The sequence below is a fragment of the Enoplosus armatus genome, chromosome 11 (genome assembly GCF_043641665.1).
Source record: "Enoplosus armatus isolate fEnoArm2 chromosome 11, fEnoArm2.hap1, whole genome shotgun sequence".
NCBI lineage: Eukaryota > Metazoa > Chordata > Actinopteri > Centrarchiformes > Enoplosidae > Enoplosus > Enoplosus armatus.
Window position 1 is genome coordinate 10,060,610 of NC_092190.1, and position 17,650 is coordinate 10,078,259.

General features: G+C 42.1%; 1 protein-coding gene across 1 annotated transcript; it reads right to left on the reverse strand.

The window, feature by feature from the left end:
- Nucleotides 1-6,131: 6,131 nt before the first annotated feature.
- On the reverse strand, nucleotides 6,132-16,621 carry sik1 (salt-inducible kinase 1). Its single transcript, XM_070914238.1, has 14 exons — nucleotides 16,363-16,621; nucleotides 15,662-15,849; nucleotides 15,430-15,546; nucleotides 12,272-12,335; nucleotides 11,981-12,142; nucleotides 11,295-11,419; nucleotides 11,074-11,197; nucleotides 10,754-10,974; nucleotides 10,219-10,368; nucleotides 9,999-10,109; nucleotides 9,623-9,848; nucleotides 9,278-9,532; nucleotides 8,961-9,150; nucleotides 6,132-8,794 (listed from the first exon to the last, which is right to left on the reverse strand). The coding sequence occupies exons 2-14, from the start codon at nucleotides 15,812-15,814 to the stop codon at nucleotides 8,287-8,289; spliced, it is 2,406 nt and encodes an 801-aa protein (XP_070770339.1). The 5' UTR covers nucleotides 15,815-15,849; nucleotides 16,363-16,621; the 3' UTR covers nucleotides 6,132-8,286.
- Between the last annotated feature and the right edge of the window lie 1,029 nt (nucleotides 16,622-17,650).

Genomic DNA, 17,650 nt, shown 5'->3' on the forward strand with positions numbered 1-17,650 from the left:
TTCCAACTCCAACTACAGTCATTAGCTGTGTCCTAATTCCGGTTATGAGTGTGTGGATCTAAAGGTTGGACTGAACCTGCGCCTCCGCCCCAAATAAGACACTCAAACTTCACAGAAACCAAAACCACTTGTGTTCATCAGTGCCTCATCAAGTGAACTCAAAAATTACATTAAAAGTACACAATTTCAGTTGCCCAACACATGACAACTGACAAATAGTGTAGGAGGTTAATCTATAAAACTTCCATTTCTCTGTAATGCCATGTGATTAACAACATGCTCAGGCTGTTAACAAAAACAAACTGTGTGTGTTACTCACTTCCTCCAGTGGTCACTTGAGCACAAGGCAAGTCAGTTTTACTTATACAGCCAGGAATCACAGATTTGTCTCTGAGGGCCTTACAACATCAACGACATTCAACATTAGACCCTCGATTTGATTAAGAAAAACTCAGTTCAAGTGACATATTTATCCATGAATGAGCGCGACGTGGTCATATGATATTTTGGATATTTTTAAAGCGTGACTTTAAACCTGTAATAAATTATGTTTTTGGACACGTGGGGGCAGCAGAAACAAGCTGTGAACACAACATTGACATATCATCACCTTTTAAGTTGATGTGGTGAACGTGTTAGCAAGCAGTTGCTTATTTACACATCCGGCAGTTACGCAGCAACATTATCATTCATTTGGAGTCGTGTTTCTGGCCACCTGATGAATGTAAATCCAATATTCACTCTCTTTTAACTCTGTTTTCAGTCTCCACCAACTCCTGAAGGAAATATGTGGCACTTTAGCTGCTAAATGCTCCACTATGTTCACCAGCTAGTCGCTAACTGTGTCTGTCTGCTGTTCGGTGCTGAGCAGGTTGAGTACAGTAGGAGCTTTTTTGGTGATTTGAAACGATGCTATGACAGCAGCAAAACAATGAGCTGAAACTGACTATAAATACAGATAATTCTCAGTAGGTTTATCACTAGCAGCAATACCTTTCTCATTGTCACATTGTTTTCATATTGTCATTTGATACATTGTTATCATAGCAGTACAGTTTATAGCCGCTTTAAATAATCAACATGAACCTGCATTGCATTTCCAGATCATCCAGCAGTGAATTAGAGCGGTCTCAGTACTATGATGTCTTTTCCACATAAGTTTTCTATAGATGAAGTTTGAGTTGCAGTAGGAGGAGTGTCTGCTGCAGTCTTTATATTATATTATATAAAACGGACTCCATTGCTACTGGAATGTTATTTTAAAATTAAAAAACTAAAAGGTTTCTGTAGCTGCTGCTGTTCCCACACGGACCAGTGAACTGACGCTGTTATGCAGAGTCCGGTTGTGCACTTCCGAAAGTTGTTTATTTACTTTGAACCTCCACAAGTTCCACAAATCCTCTGGTATTCATACTCGTCCTGCCAGAGAGCTCGATTATTGGCAGTGACGCATGTGTACAGTTTCTCGCTCACGTACACACAATTAGGAGGGTGCTAATCTCACAGCGAGGGGAGGGATCCAAAAGCCCCTACGGCCGCCCTCCTGAGGACATTTCTGAGTGTGTTTTCATGTGCTTCACATCACATTCAGGTCAATGGGCTTTTTTCATACAGTAACTGTGCCACTTCATATTTCTTATGCAACAGTTCTCTTGGCCGATACAGTATAATTGACCTTATGAGTCAGAGTTTCCCTTTTGTCATCAGACATGAAGTTCCTCTCTCATCCATTGCAGTCACACTTTTATCTCCAGCAGCTGCTTCTTCTTCTTCTTCTTCTTCTTCTTCTTCTTCTTCTTCTTCTTTTTCCCAATCTTCCGTCTCTTCTGCTTTTGTCCACACAAAGAGATTTCGGGAAACCTCTCTGCTCAAAGCACTTTCACTTTTGATAACAGAGTTACTTATTCAAAACACTCTGAATGTTTTATGGCGAGCTGTCTCTGTGTGGATCCTTTTCACTTCCTCTGTGTGTGTGTGTGTGTGTGGGGGGGGGGGGGGCGTGATGGGATGGGTGCATACAAGTGCTACTCACACATAAGTGCGTAATAGTCATTTTACACTCAGCTCTGGATGGGAACGTTTCTCTTTCATAGTGGTGGAAGTATACAAGTATACTGTAGTTATACTTGTATACAGTATACATGTATTCAAGGACAAGGCTGGTCATTTTTTGTTATTGTCCCATGAAAAGGCTGCAACCAATAACAAAGTGTTGTCTGTGTGTCCAAAGCCTGATATAGCTTATTCCTCGGTGCCATAGAGCTCTATTGATGTCCAAAAACTATTAAAACACAAGCTGAAAAATGGCTCCTGTGAGTGTTATACTATAATATGCTGGTTGAGGTGGAGCACATTTCTACCACTTTATATGCCATTGTGGGTGACAATTTACTTCTACCACCCTATTTAGCGGTTATAAGCACCATATAAACATTTAACAAATGGTTAATAAAACACTAGCTGTAGCTGTTAGCAGATAAACTGTATATTAAAAATCACATAAAATGTCCTTATATTTGAATATAACTACATTATAGTGTGTTATAAACCATTTATTAAATGTTAATATAGTGCTTATAAATGCTACATGGCTGGTTAAAGTAAATTGTTACCCACAATGCTATATTAAGTTTTCAGCTTGATAAGTAATCTTACTTTTGATACTTTAAGTACATTTTCCTGATAATAGTTTTATTATATTGCTGGTTTTATGCAAGTAAAGGATCTGAATACTTCTTGCTTGTACATCTCTGACAATGATTCGCCTTTTCTCTGCTCCCCCTGTTCTGTTCATGCCTGCAGAGAGTCGTGCAGCACTGGGAGCTCGCGGACGACCTGTACTGGCCACACCGAGTGTTTCTCTGCACTGGGTGACCCGGACAGAACTATCCCAACCCTTAAGCTCAGTTTACAGGTGCAGACACACAACAAACCTTGCAAAGTTATAAACAGAACTACCTCTATATATCTATCGCTGAGATGGATACTGAATACTCAACAGACAGATAAACACGGACTTGTCCAAGGACAATTCAGGACGGCTTAAGCCCGAGTGGAAGCACAGCAGGGAGGATCATCGTTGCAATGTGAAAACAACAGTATGTCAACTGGCTCAAAGTCTGATATGTCAGTGTATGTTAAGATTTAACTGCGGCCTCTGACAGTTCCTGATATGTATTAAAAATACTTCTCAGTGATACGTCCAAATTGGTTTTGGTCTTGTGTCTCAGACTTGTTTTCGAAGTCAAGAATTCCTTGTGAGAATAAATGTTACTTGCGGAGTGGCACAAGGCTCAAATCTAGGTCCACTACTCTTAAATTTTTATATGCTACCATTATTGTCAAGCTAAAAAAAATTAATGGTACATGGATGACACCAACTGTATTTGGTGATTGTTTATTTTACCGTACGTATGTTACAATATTTTACAGGTAATTATTAGTTCAAGGAAGCAAAAAGAGAACTGTGGGTGTAAGGAGTAGAAATGTAAAAGATTTTTACTTTCTTCTCTTCGTGCACCGAAACATATTTGTTACAAGAAGGCTTGATCGCTGCACTGCACTGCTCTCAGGTCTGCTGAAAAGTCTGTAAAACATATAAACTCAATCAAAAAGCTGCTGCACAAGTTTTAACTTGAGCAAATAAAAGATCTCATGTTACATGCATTTTAGGATGAATTTGCACACAGTGTGTGTGGAAAAAACAACTTCCTGGAGTTTGAGTTGTGAGTAGAAATAAAAAGTGTGTAGCACACCTGGTTTCAGTTCACAGATCACCTTTTTCAGCTTTTGAAAGGGCTCTATAGTGTAAACACTATAGCCTGACCGATACAGGATTTCTGAAGCTGATCAATATTCAGATTTGAATTTAAAAACCTGACAATGATATATTGTCCTGCAGAAAAGTGACCATGATATGTACTGAGCGGGACATTTTATGTTGAAAAATAAACCTGTTGGGACTCTCTGGTGGACAAAGTATTTAATGGAGACACGGTTTGTAAATTACCTCAAATTACATGACATTTGTTGTAACGTCTTAGTAAATATATTCACTGTACGCCAACACTGATATTTCTGTGATAAGCTAATATTGGTTGATTTATAGGTCCACTCAATTTATCGATGTAGCTCCATAAAAATGTTTGCAATGTTTCTTAAAAAGCAGCCACTTTTCTTAGCTGGTTGCCTCTTGTTGTGTTTCATTTAAACTATGCATTTGAAGTTCAGAAATTAACAATTAGCAATAAAGACACCCTTTAAGTACAGAACCTCCAGTGGCTTCCACAAATATTATCTATACTTTCTTTGTCGTATGTATTCTTTTTTTTGTTACTATGTAAATTCTTCTACAAATTAAGTTTCCTTGCATACGAAAGGTGAAACACCATCTCACATTTAGTTGTTTTGAGTTGTCAGCTTTCTGTTTAATGTCAACACTCTGAGCCAAATTTCATACAATAAATATGCTTCAAGAACAACAACACACACACACGTACATCCATCTATAAATCAGCTGGTCACACAGTGTTGTTGAGAGCGTGTTACAAAAAGCTTGTTCATTAATACAAGGTCACGTCTGCAGCAGGCTGCAGCTGATGACTGATATGTTTGTGGCGGCTGGACGTCAAATGCACAGCGTTCCCTTCGAGCTGAACCCTCATGAGCAACTCCCCGAGGGTCATATGCCAAATTTCAAGCCATATGTTACATGTGTAAATGTGTGTGAGTGCGTGTCAGTGAAGTGGCCCCTCACAGTGTAAATCTGTACATGTAGCGAGCAGCAAATCAACACATTTGTAAGTTTGGAACAGGCAGTACTACGCTCAGTCCTGCAGGAATTTAAATGGACCTCTTTCTCTTGTCTAACCGGAGATAATGAGCAAGCAGCGAGTGCAGAGCAGCAGAGTTCACTTGGCTCACGGACGGTTTGGCTTCTCATTTTGCTGTTCCGTCATTTGACTCCCACATAGCCTTTCCTGTCAGACGTCAGACACCTGTCCGTTTTCAGTTTTATGAATAACCGGCCAGCAGGAGGGTCATCAAGGTCCAATGCATCATCACTCTGCGTCACAGCATTATCATAGGGTGCCAGTGCATCATCAGTGTGCCTCGTCATCAGTCAGTGGAAGAGGATGAGATTAATAACAAGTGTTTTGTCCGTTAGTGCCAGTATTTTCTGCTCCTGTGTCATCCGTATAAAGACTTCCATAAGACTGAACAGTTTTTATATCCATTATCAAATCTGGATAAAATAATACAACTCTGCAACTTAATCAAGCAGCTATAATTTGATTATATGATGAATAAAACAGTATTTAGGAATACGTAATGAAGTTTGTGTTGCACCAGAATTATTGCTACTTGTCTTTATTATTACTGATGATTACCGGTAATATTATTGACAAGTATTAATGCCAATTAAAGAGATAGCATCACTATTATAGGCGTACTGCAGACTGAATTCACATTTCTTCAGCATATTGATCTTCAGATTCAAAGGTTTTATTTGTCATGTGCATTCAATATGTGCACTCAAATGCAGTTTTGCATAAGGATGCGCTAAAAGACCATACTGCGCATACTGGCCTGGTTTGTAAGTGAGCTCTGTTTTACTATGACATATGTACATTTTCTATATGCTGAAAAATTGCAATCTATAAAATAAACATTTGTACACACTGAAGTACAAATATGCAATATGTGGGTCAGGTCAGAGGTCTTGTAAAATATAAAAATGTCAACATCGTAATGATGACTGGGAAAGCTCTCATATATCCGACTTGGCACTTAATAATGGTTAAGTGACTGTAGACAAAACAAATATGGACACCTCACATCAACCAAACACTAATTTAACCCAAGTTTAATGGATATGGTGTTATATTGTCAACAGACAGTAATTAATCCTCACACAAACAACTCTCTAATCATACAACCGTCTTGATGACGCGTTTTCTGAATCTTTTCCATTTCTACCATCCATCCTGATGTGAACACGAGCACAGAAGCCGGAAGAGTTCATTGCTGAGGATCCTCCATGGTCATTTTTAACTGAGTGAAGTAAAGTTATCTACAGTTAACACCTCAGTGAATATATCCAACTTATAATTTAAAAAATTCAAACGACAGACAGTTTAGAAAGTGAACTTTATTGAAATAAATAGCAACATAAATAAACACTCTCGCTGCTTTCTTTTCTCCTTCCTCCTCTTCGTCGCTCCACACACACTCACACATGCCCACACACTCACACACAGACATGCACATGCTCACACAGTCAAGTAACAAATCAGGAAAAAAAAATGAAAATGAAATACTTCTTATTATCCAAAGTTTATCAAAAAGGGTCATATAGATTTGAATCAAGACTCTTAGTGTTTCAATAGTTTTGTTAATTTTTTTCATCATGAGAAACAAAAAACAAAAAACAAAAAAAAATCAGTAATAAGAAATACGAATAAAGTGCAATTCTTGCTCCTGTTTACACGGCAAGGTCAAAGGTCAGATTGAGAGAAGAGCGAGAGGTCAGAGAAGATATCAAAAGGGGCTTCAGAGTGAACGGCCAGTGACGGAGCCGTTCATCTCTCTTTCTTCAGTGTAGCGATCAGAGATGGAGACCTCTGATCGTGGGTTTGTTCACATAAAGGCACAAGTGTTGGTTGTGAGTGCAATCAACCAAAAATAGTTCGATAGAAATATCAACACTGCATGTTTCCAACGTAGAACCGGGTTTGGAAAAACACTGCTCTTCTACAAGATGTTTCACAGATATGAGAGAACTAACTAAGCTAACAATATAACACATCTCTCGCAGTTTTCTAACACAGCGTCTGAACTGACGGCACAAATAAATCAGCTTGTTGCAGGTAATTTCTACCTATTTCTAGCCACTCATGGACAACCAAAGAAAGTTCGACATCCAGCACAACATGGTATTGCTATGTTTTGATTTTTTTTTTGTTTTCTTTTTTTTCCTTCTTCTTTTCTAGAAAAGTACAAAAATGAATACCACCATGGTCCTGATAGTAAAAGCTAGAGATGTTAACAACATGTAGCATTAGGATTTGGTGGCAGCGGGAGCTTTCTCACAGCCAAAGCTAAGGAGATCATGTGAAAATGCGAGCTAACCACCAGGCTACATTTTGAGACAGCATTCAAAGTGAAAAGTCAGTAGTGTATCTGTGATAGATCACCCATCTCTTGTGCTGTTCTCTCTTTGGTAAAACCCCAATTCTTCCTTTCAGTTAAAGAACTACAAGCATGCTGTCTGAAGAGACAGCATTTTGAAATGCCTTGAGTCTTTCCTGTCAATTTCTACAGTATCATGTTATCATGTTACATAACTAGTACCTGTTCTAGTCAGCTAGCTAGCACAGCAAACAGACAAATTAAATGTAATAACGAAAACGAAACCTCAGGCAAGAATGTATATTTTGATCATCCTATGTAGAGCCTCATCTTTGTATTTCAATGTGAAATATTGCACTGCTCCCACAGTCTTTGTTCTGTCCATGTGAAAATTCCTCTGATATTCTGGGATTGATGTTTGTTTCCAAATTCTTGCCTGAGGAGGTAGTAAAAGCATCTAACAAGAAGGTGCTCATCAAACGAAGGGAATACGGATCGATGCATCCACACATGTAAGGTGCTACCGAGCTGACTGATGTACCTGTTGTGCTTTACTCATTCAGCGAGATTCTATCTTTCCTTCAGTTTTGGCTGATGAGGGTGTAGCAGTCTTTTTGCAGCTTGAGGTAAAAGCAGCATTTGCGTAGCACAGAAAAAAAAAAAATCACAGTTTCAAACGAATTTTGGTCTTCTGTTCAGTCAAGTGAAAAACATAGAGAACAGGAAATGACACAAAAAGTGACTAGAAAAAGAATATACAGCTTTTCTGTGTTAAAGAAAATCAAATCTCAGAACTTGTGAGACTTAATTGTATCGGCTAACGTCAGCTCTTTTATTCAAGTCAGTCCATCAGGGAGCTGGAGCTTTCGGTCTATTATTGCTTCTCTGGCTGTCTTTAACACCTTGTCCAGAGTTTGGTTATTGCTTTAGTCTTTAGCTTATATGATATCAAAAGCATACACAAACATACACACACATGTGGACACATTCTCACATGTGTACCGCATGTTGTTAAATAAAGTGTAAGTGTGTCGCTTGCATCTGCTTTTGTTCTTTCTCCCAACTTCTGCTCTTTTGTCTTCAAAATCAAGTCAAGGTTTTTGCTGTGAGCGTCTTCCACACGGAGAACAATCGCTGGTCATGACGGCTGATGTTTTACTTCACCATCACACAGCTACTGAGCTGCTGCTGCGCAGCCAGACCCAACTCCTGCATGTCAGGGTCTGTGCTGGAGGCCGAGCCCATGCTCCACATCGCTGGTTTGGACATGATGGTGAAGGTGCCAGACTGGGGGTGCTGTTGGAGGCAGGTGTGGGGGTGGGGGTGGGTTTGCTGGCTGATGTGCAGACGAGCCTCGAGAAGGTAAGCAGCGGAGGCCACGGGGGACAGTGAAGAGGGGTAGCAGGATGAGGAAGATGAGGAGCAGCCGGAGGAGGAGGTCTCGAGGGTTGGTTGCCAGGGACCGTGCTGCAGACCCACTGAAGCTTGCTGAGAAGGCAGGGCGGAGGGGGTGGGGGTATCAAACATGGAGGAGGAAGAAAACACGGTAGTAGGTGGAGGAGAAGGTGACTGCTGCTGGGCCAGAAAGAGCAGGGGATTCTGGGTAGGTCCTGTCTGAGCGGCTTGGACCTGAGGTTGGGGTTGGTGCTGCATCTGTAGCATCCTAGAAACCAGAGAGAGAAAATCAGACTCTCTGTTAACATCAGGGGTTTTCAAAGTGACTCTGTAGCCCTCCCCTTCAACTCTCCCTCTCTTGAAAACTTCTGATCTACATCATCTAATATATGGAATTTAATAACAGTGTGCTTTCATGTAAAAGTGTGTCTCACCTCTGCTGATGCAGCACCTCCTCCAGCATGCTGCGGTGCTCAGAGAGGGCTGGACCCAGTGACCCTCGGCTGCCGCGGTTACAGGAGGGTGGGGGAACAACCTGCCTCGTCAGACCCTTGATCTTATTTAATCCCAGAAGCCCTTTAGTGCGTGTGTTTTTCCTCAGCTGCTGGCGGAAAGCTTTTAGGCCTGTGGGAAGGCATGGGAAAGTGTTACACAATACTCCTTTGATCCTGTAACGTGACACATTAGACCTGAGAAAAATGAAAATCAGAGTGGATAAATGACACTTGAATCCATGGCCATGTTCCTGTACCTTGTGTGAGGGAGGTGTCAGAGGCTCTGCGACCCTCCTGGAAGCTGGCAGCAGGCAGGCTGCCCTGGGCCTGGGGCAGGAGGTGGGAGGAGAGGGCCAGTGGACCTCCAGTAGGCAGCAGAGCTCTACCTTCAGTCCCAGAGGCCAGAAGTGTTGACATCTCACCCATAGCAGCCTGCAAAGTGGGAGTTGGGCTGGATGAGGACTTCAGACAGCTGTCAGAAGAGGCACCATCTGAGGGACTGACCACAATACCTACAGAAACAAGACAGGGAAGAAATTAGGCTCCGTATATCTAACAGAATGTGGATTAACGTGCTATTCTACAATGTATGGCATACTAACATGGAGGGTTGCACTGGTGGAAACGGGCCGAAACCTCGGCCAGAGTGTGTCTACGAGAAGTGGTGGTGGGAGGGAGCAGGGGCCCGAGAGTTTGTGTTGCCTCCTCCTCCTCCAGGTCCCTGGGTCGCACCTCTTCGCTGATGCTCGTCTCCAGCAGGCTGTTGGGTGAAATGGAACGGTTCCAGAGCAGTCTGTTCAGGCTGGCCTCCACTGGAAACACCACACGCTGAAAGAGAAGGAGGCTGGACTGTTAGTCACTGATTGACAGAAGACACATGGGCAGCAGTATTTGTACTCTGGTCTATTAGTAGATAAGGGTGGAGGGTCAAGTCTCAATGCTTTCAAGTTTTATCAAAAATATATAAAATATATATACCTGGAACAATCCCCCTTGGTCATACTCCTTCTCCGAGTACACTGGAGGAGTGCTTTTGGCTGGAATTGAAAATGCTGTGGTTCTAAAGCTGTCGGTGGACTCCATGATCACCTAAAAGCAAGCAGAAAGCACACAGCATTTTAGAATTCAAGTACAAGCTGCAGGTTGGATCGGGAATAGGTACAACTTTACGCTCAATGCACCCAGCTGGAGTGCTCACCTCTGGGCCGGTGGAGTCGGAGGTGCTCCTGGGTCTCTGGCTCCAGGTTCCACACTGCCGGCTCAGCTGCTGGGCGCGATGCTCTCTCACTCTCTCCAGCAGCAGGTAGTAGATAGCAGAGAAGTGATTGTAGCTGCTGCTCTGCAGAGACTGAAGAAAAGGACAGACAGTAGATTAGAGGCTTGTTTACCTTTTGACGGCTAATGCCCATCTCTTCCTCTTTTTATAGCTTCTTTCTTTAGCTCTTACCCTCTTTCTGTTTCTTTGAATGAACGCCAGGTATAACTATGTGATCGGTCTTGCAGCCCCTGATAAGTATAATCTCTTTGGAGAGGACAGAGCGAGAATAGTTTCTGCAACAATTCTCCCAACCAACTGAAATTTGATGCTAGACATGAATAACTATCTTAAACCCCCATTTACTAACTACCCCACCTCAAGACACAAGTCTCCTGAAACTGCAAGCTGTGTATTTTTACTGTATTTAACCTGCTTAAATCTGACAACATAAAACTTTTTTTGTGTGTTCAGTCACCTCAATAGTCCTCTGGCGGTCGATGCCCAGTGTGTTCATGATGCCCAGCACAGGCTCACTGTAGTCCCCCAGGTTTGAGTTGTATTCTGTCAGAGAATGGCTAAGGGTCTGGTGGGCGGCTGTTGGGTCTGCCAGCATCCAGCGGTGCTGCTTGATCTGGGCCACGCTGATCCTCCTGGCTGGATCTACTACCAGCATCTTACGGATCAGGTTTTCACAGTCTGGAGGACGTAAGAAAAGGAAATCCTGGATTTTGAGCTCTTTGGATTTAGACAGAATTAGTAATTAGCAGTAATTGTTGTGATTTGTTGCCATTATACCTTGGGACATGAAGAAAGGGATTCTGAATCGTCCCTCTGTGACTCTCTGTCTGAGTGCAGGAAGGCTGGGTCCATCAAATGGAAGAGAGCCGCAGACAAGAACATAAAGCACCACACCGAGGCTCTGTGAGGGAAATGGCAAAAAGGACAATATTAGCATAAAAAGAAAAATGAATGCTTGATTGAATAATTCTGTCTATGTTTTCCTTGTATAGGCTTACCCAAATGTCCAGCTGAGGCCCCTCATACTCTTTTCCTTCGAACACTTCAGGGGCAGCATAAGGCGGGCTGCCACACCACGTAGACAGAGGCTCCCCTGCGTTGTAGAAGTTTCCAAATCCAAAATCTGTAAGACACAGACGGGGATACACAGAGATTTTGTTATTCAAACTTGTTTGTTTTCCCCACATTCCTGCGTGAGGAGCTCAGGGCGCTGGAACACAAGTGTGTTGCCTTCCTTCAACCGCAGTGTCTTGTGTAATTTGTCATGATGATGTTCAGATACATCAATAGACCAGATCATATCGAGCAAACGTTAACATATCGTCTCTCTCACAAAGGACCAGTTGTCTTGCTCCGAGGCTTGGGCTATAACATATTTTATAGTTTGTGAGCTAAAGTAATTTCCTCTGATTTATATTAGCCTTGGTAAAATGATTTAATTATTCACACTTAATTAGCACAGAGACAGCGCAGCAGTGATTTAATTAGAATGGTTTAAGAATCCCAAAGCTGCGAATACTTTCTTCAGGCAAAAATGAACAGAATACAAATACAGAGAGACAGTATTGGGTTCAAAAACACTGATTTCTAACAAAAGTAAATTAACACTCTGTCTCACATCGTACAAAACCTTTGTAGCAAACCGGAAACCATGGTAACAGTAAACGGTATATGGCAGACCTACCAGCCAGTTTGATATTCATATTGGCATCCAGCAACAAGTTCTCTGTTTTTAGGTCACGGTGAACGATGTGGTGTCGATGGCAGTAGTCCACGGCTGTCAGAATCTGCCAAAACTTCTTTCGGGCCTCATCTTCACTCATACGGCCATTTGAGGTCAGATAGTCTGGAGGGAAAGAGGATATTTTAGTAAAAGTCCGTATTTGAGACAGAAAAGTTGTGGAACTCTATCTGTCAGAGCATCACGATCAACAGATTTAACCTACATTTGTTTTTTTTTTAAAGCTTAACTCACCAAACATTTCTCCGTTCTTTGCATACTCTGTCACAATGTACAGCATGTCTTTGGTCTCCATGACCTAAGAGAAAGAAAAAGACGGAGTTTAAACCAATTGGGTCACTGGCAGCTGGTGATGACAAGGAATATATTTATACAACAATACAATACATAAAAACTGTTCCAAGTCCTTCAGTGCAGCCCGCTCCAGGCATTTCTGGGACATTTATTTTCTAACCACAAAAATCCCCTTCTCATACTTCTCCATGTACTTGTTCCACACACACAAAACAACAACACCCTGGCTTTCCATGATATGCCCTGTTGTACAAGTCAGCCGTCATTGACTTCCTGAATGCGTTTATATCATGTCATAAAAACCCATTTATACATGTAAACACAAACCCAGAGGGGAAACGCATGAACGAACGACATTCACAGACACACTAACTAATATGAAGTGCTTGGAAATGTTTTCCCTGAGGCTGACACCAGTTGGCAACGGATAATAGTGTTGCATTTCAAGCTACCCCTATGTCTTTATTTCTAGGAAACAGAGAGACAAATTCACACGGGCTGTTCACATGGGTCCTGCCTAGTGTATCAAAAGCACCATAAGGGCAATCACTCAGCGCTCTATGTAGGCCAGAAAGACGCAGAGCCCTCGGGGACAATGCAGTTGAGTAGAAAGGTTGCACAACAAAGGAGTTTTCATCATATGACAAAGCCCTGTCTGGCTAATGCTGCTGGCCAACTTTGAATTAAATGTCACTAAATTCCACTGAATGGTGGAGCCTCAACTCTTTTCATTTCTTCTCCCGTTTAGAGAACCCAGGCAAAGAATGATTCAGTGCACAGATGCCTCCAAGCGGGAAATAATCTTTATCTGTGAGATAGGGCAGCTCTCTGGGGCTCTGTCACCTTGAGGTGCAGCTGACGTCACGGCTCTGAAGAACAGGCATGGCACGTCAAGGGCCCTCGAACCATCCCAGAAGGAAGATTAACCCCTTAACATCCATATTTTCCCTTTTATTTGCCTTTAAGGGTGTTAAAGCTGACGCCATGTTTCTATGGCTGCACCTTTCCATCAAACACAAACATTTTACATGTCTTGTGCAGCATTTCCTGCAATTCAGCCGGACATATTTGGTATCTTTGGAAACTTTAGGATCTCCACCAAAAATTAAAATATATTTCTGTGCATTTGAACAAATTTGGTCTTCACAGCATAGCAGATGAGCAGAGTTTGTACTGACAGCCGCACTGGTGGTAGAGTGGGGTTTAAGAGGCTGTGATTGATACAAGGTCAAAGAGAAAGGGAGAGGCTTTGATGACCCTTGAGTATAGAGGAAAAACATGAGAGAATGGAAGCAGCAGCTGATTTATCAGGCCAGAGGTCTCAGGCTGCCGCCCCCAAAAAACTGCACCGACACGGAGAGGATGTAACCCTCGGATCACAAGACAAGGTCTTATGCCACCATCCTCCCTTCATACAGGAAAGAGGGGCCGCAGTGATGAAGAGTGTTGCTGCTTACCATCATCGAGTACCAACCATCTGACTAGCATCACCTCAGACAACCCAAGGGCACAGAAAGATTAACAAGGACGCATCACATGCAGGATACAAACAGAGGTCATCCATGTTAGACTCCAGAGCCGTGATAGCACCTTTGACAGGAGCTGGGTGACGATAATCCAATCTCATCCAATCTCTTGCTCTTATTGTGAAAAATAAAACGGCATCGAGGTGTCATGGTTGACAGTTGCCACATTCCTACTTTGCATTAAAGCACCATTACACATACCAATAATATTGTTGCATCAATATTAAGGTATTGAGCAAGCATTATTGTAGGGCTGCAAACAATTATTTTCATTATAGATCTACTGATTAGTTTGTCAATTAATCATTTGGTCTATATAACTGTGAAAAACACATATCACAATATCCTTTAAATTGCTTGTTTTGTTTGACTAACTGTCGTTAACACAATAATATTTAGTTTATTATCACAAGAGACAAAGAAAAGCAGCGAACCCTCACAACCGAGAAGCTGGAACAAGGGAAGGTTTGGCATTTTTACTTGAAGATTTTTAAATAGTTTTCTTTCAATCAACTATACTAGTTTAATTCAGCTCTACATTGCACTGATATTTGATTCTGTCAGTATTATCCAGCTCTACTGTGTATGATGAGAAACACTGTTGTGGTTTCCAAGGAATAATGTCATGCTCTTATTTTTGCAGACATGATTTCACAGTAAACACTGCTCAGCTGCTTAAAACTGGACATGAAGTAATCCTCACAAGTGGCAAAACAGTACAGAGCCAGACAAAGGGCAGAAAAGGACAAAAAAAAGAAAAGAAAGAGCATTGTGTGTTTGTTTGCGTGGGTGTGTTTGTGTGTTTCTTGCCAGACACGTGCTACGGTGCTCGCAAGGCCAGTTGAGGAGAAAACCCCCCGGATTCTTTCCACTAAGTCTTCAATTTGATTAGGAGTAAAGCACCGCTTTGTGGGGAGGCCTTCACGTGATGCGCAGACACATTGCACTTCGCTTTAACGGTCGCTAATTGGGCTTAAGGTTCAGACCCGAGGACGCATCTTTAACCAGCGCTCTCCTGACTCCCCTCTGCTTCCCATATCTCTGCCATCACTTTTACCATTATATAACAACACAAAACATCTTGGAGATGCATTGTTCCCAGCACTGACTGATTATTCTCACTCTAACACACACACACCTGCAGACACACACAGAGGGAGGTCAAAAGGGATTGCACTAATGCTGTTGTGCTATACTTATGATTCAATGTGCTGTGAGAGTCAGCAGCTCACCACCAGCCAGTACAAGCCACTTAGATAACTAATGCCCCTTATTTTTTGCCACGCATTATGCCACTTCTGCATCCACATATCAACAATAATGAGGCCCGATGCTCTGCACCACAACATCATTACTGTGGGAAATAAATTTCTCCCCATTTTGTAAAGTTTTCCACACCATGGCATTTTACAGAAATGCTCAGACTGGCTCCCTGTCACATGCAGCCGTCACAGACCAGGCTGCACAGGTTGAATAACACACCGCTGCACGCTCTCACCGCTCTGCACACACACACAGAAACACATGTATGGCCAACAGCAACACTGCAGGGTAATAAAAGATAACACACACCTGGTAGAGTTTGATGATATGGGGGTGGTTTAGCAGCTTCATAATCTGCACCTCTCTGTAAATCTTCTCCAGGTTGGAGGGGTTCAGTCTGGTCTTGTCAATGATCTTAATGGCCACCTGGAAAACCAAAAAGCGCTCAATTATAAACTGAAAAAAAATGATAACTCAAAAGATTATGCATCTTAAAAAAAAAAAAAAAGGTCACACAATTAGTAGGATGAGAGGTGCTGACCTGTGTTTTGGTGACTTTATGTTTGGCCAGTTTCACCACTGCGAAGTTTCCCTTCCCCAGGGTGCGGATGATCTCGTAGAAGCCGACCTGCAGGGGCCTTCCCTGGGCAGGGCTGGACTGAGCCCCCCGGCTGATCTCCGTCATGATGACCATGGTGCTACAGCGTTGGGATAGTTTAAGGCCAGTACCTGCAGAGACAAACACAGCTGTATATTTCATTCCTTTATATTTCACTGTCCATATCCGCTTATAATAAGTATATATATCGTGTGTATATATGCTGGCCTATATGCTTGTATGTATGATGCAGCAGCGTGAAAACCTTCTTGTATCATTAATGAGTTCAGTGGGAGAAAGTATGAGCTCACTAGCCTGGAGTGAGTGAGGTGCAATCAATATTTTCTTCACAGCGATTTGGTCAAAAGAAAATTATTAGGTGTAGGCTACAAATACGTATTCAGTTCTTAATAAGGCTTAAAAAGTACATTTCTTATTGTTTAAATATAACCATAATTCAATTAAAAATTGTAGGTACTTTTTTTTTTTTACAGTTCAATAGAACCGATCAAACAGAAGGTAAAAGAGATCAGAAATCGGCATGACTAAAACCGAAAGAAAGCTTTGGGCTGGGTATAGAAAAATAGAAATGATCGTAAAGTAAATATGAGGCATTAACATGTGAGTCTAATCGAGAGTCCTACCTTAAAGAGCGGACATAAACCACTTTCTCTCACAGTTCAGACAGCTGTCAAAGGAAACGTAAACCATTCCACGACCACAGCGACGGATCAACAACACGACAAAGAGGACTGTAAACTGGAATAAAAAACACGCGAGGAGCAACTTTTTTCCTTCCGTCGGTACTTTGAGTTTATACAACAAGTCTCTCGGCCCGGGACTGTGCTGCGGCCGGTGTGTGCCTGTGCGCTCCGCCGGAATGCAGAGCACAGGGCTTCGGCACTCACAGGGGGAACTCCTCCTCCTCCTCCTCCTCCCTCCGCCACCATAACAAATTGATACCCACCTTATTAACGTCACACCCGCGTCAGAGATCCGAGCTGGGTGCAAGGCAAGGCCGGACCCGAGCGCAAGGCACGGGTTGCCAGGCAACCGCGCGGCTCGGGCTCACGGTGACGCGAGTGCTGATGGAGGGGTTGCTTAGAGATGGGGACGATGACGTCAGTCGTGGAGATGTGTCGCCACGTGATGTGGCTCTTGCTCGCGGGCTGCCTCGCTCTCAGCCCGGCTGCGCGCGCGGCTTCAACAGAAACAGAAACAGGAAGCAACTGGTGATCGTCAGTTATTAGATTGTTTTTGTTTTTTATTGTGTAAACCACATTATATTACATTACATTATATTATATTACATCCTATTCTATGTGAAAAACAATCTAAACTAAGAGGTACTCTGTTCTCTATTATTCTGTTATTTTCCATTCCATGGTTTCCATTATTCTATATTTATTTATTTTTCATTGGTCTACAAATCACTAAATAGTCTCTCTACCTACTACTTGTCTGACATGGTTTTAAGATATATCCCCTCTAGACCCCTCAGGTCTCCAAATATTTATCTATCCATTTATTATCTATCTATATCTATCTCCAAATATTAAATGATGAATGTGAATGAAACTTAAGTTAATGTGGTCACAAATACATAACAGAATGGGTTATATATAAATTATAGACATGGATATGTTGTGAAAAATCTCAGTTTTTCAGATTTATTCCATGAACAAGTGTAAAGGTTATTTCCTGGCACTGCCTGGCTCATCTCATATTGCAGGTTAAAGCACAGAGAGTACAAGAACATCTGTCTCACTCTGCATAAAGCAGGTGGGACAGAAAAGAGGGTGGCAACACCTTAATACAGAGGGAGCACATCAGTTTGAGGCAGAAAAGAACATAAAAGACAGGCAGAAGAATAAGGGAGGGGCGAGCGTTACTAAAGAACGAGGAAAAGAATTGCATGAGAACCAGGAAACA

What these genes read in the sequence shown, in the direction of transcription:
- sik1 (XM_070914238.1), bottom strand. Translation starts at nt 15,814, where the DNA reads ATGGTCATCATGACGGAGATCAGCCGGGGGGCTCAGTCCAGCCCTGCC. An exon ending in ATAAAGTCACCAAAACACAG is followed by an intron (nt 15,547 to 15,661) that starts GTCAGCACCTCT and finishes TTGGTTTTCCAG; the next exon opens with GTGGCCATTAAGATCATTGA. An exon ending in AAAGAACGGAGAAATGTTTG is followed by an intron (nt 12,143 to 12,271) that starts GTGAGTTAAGCT and finishes CTTTCCCTCCAG; the next exon opens with ACTATCTGACCTCAAATGGC.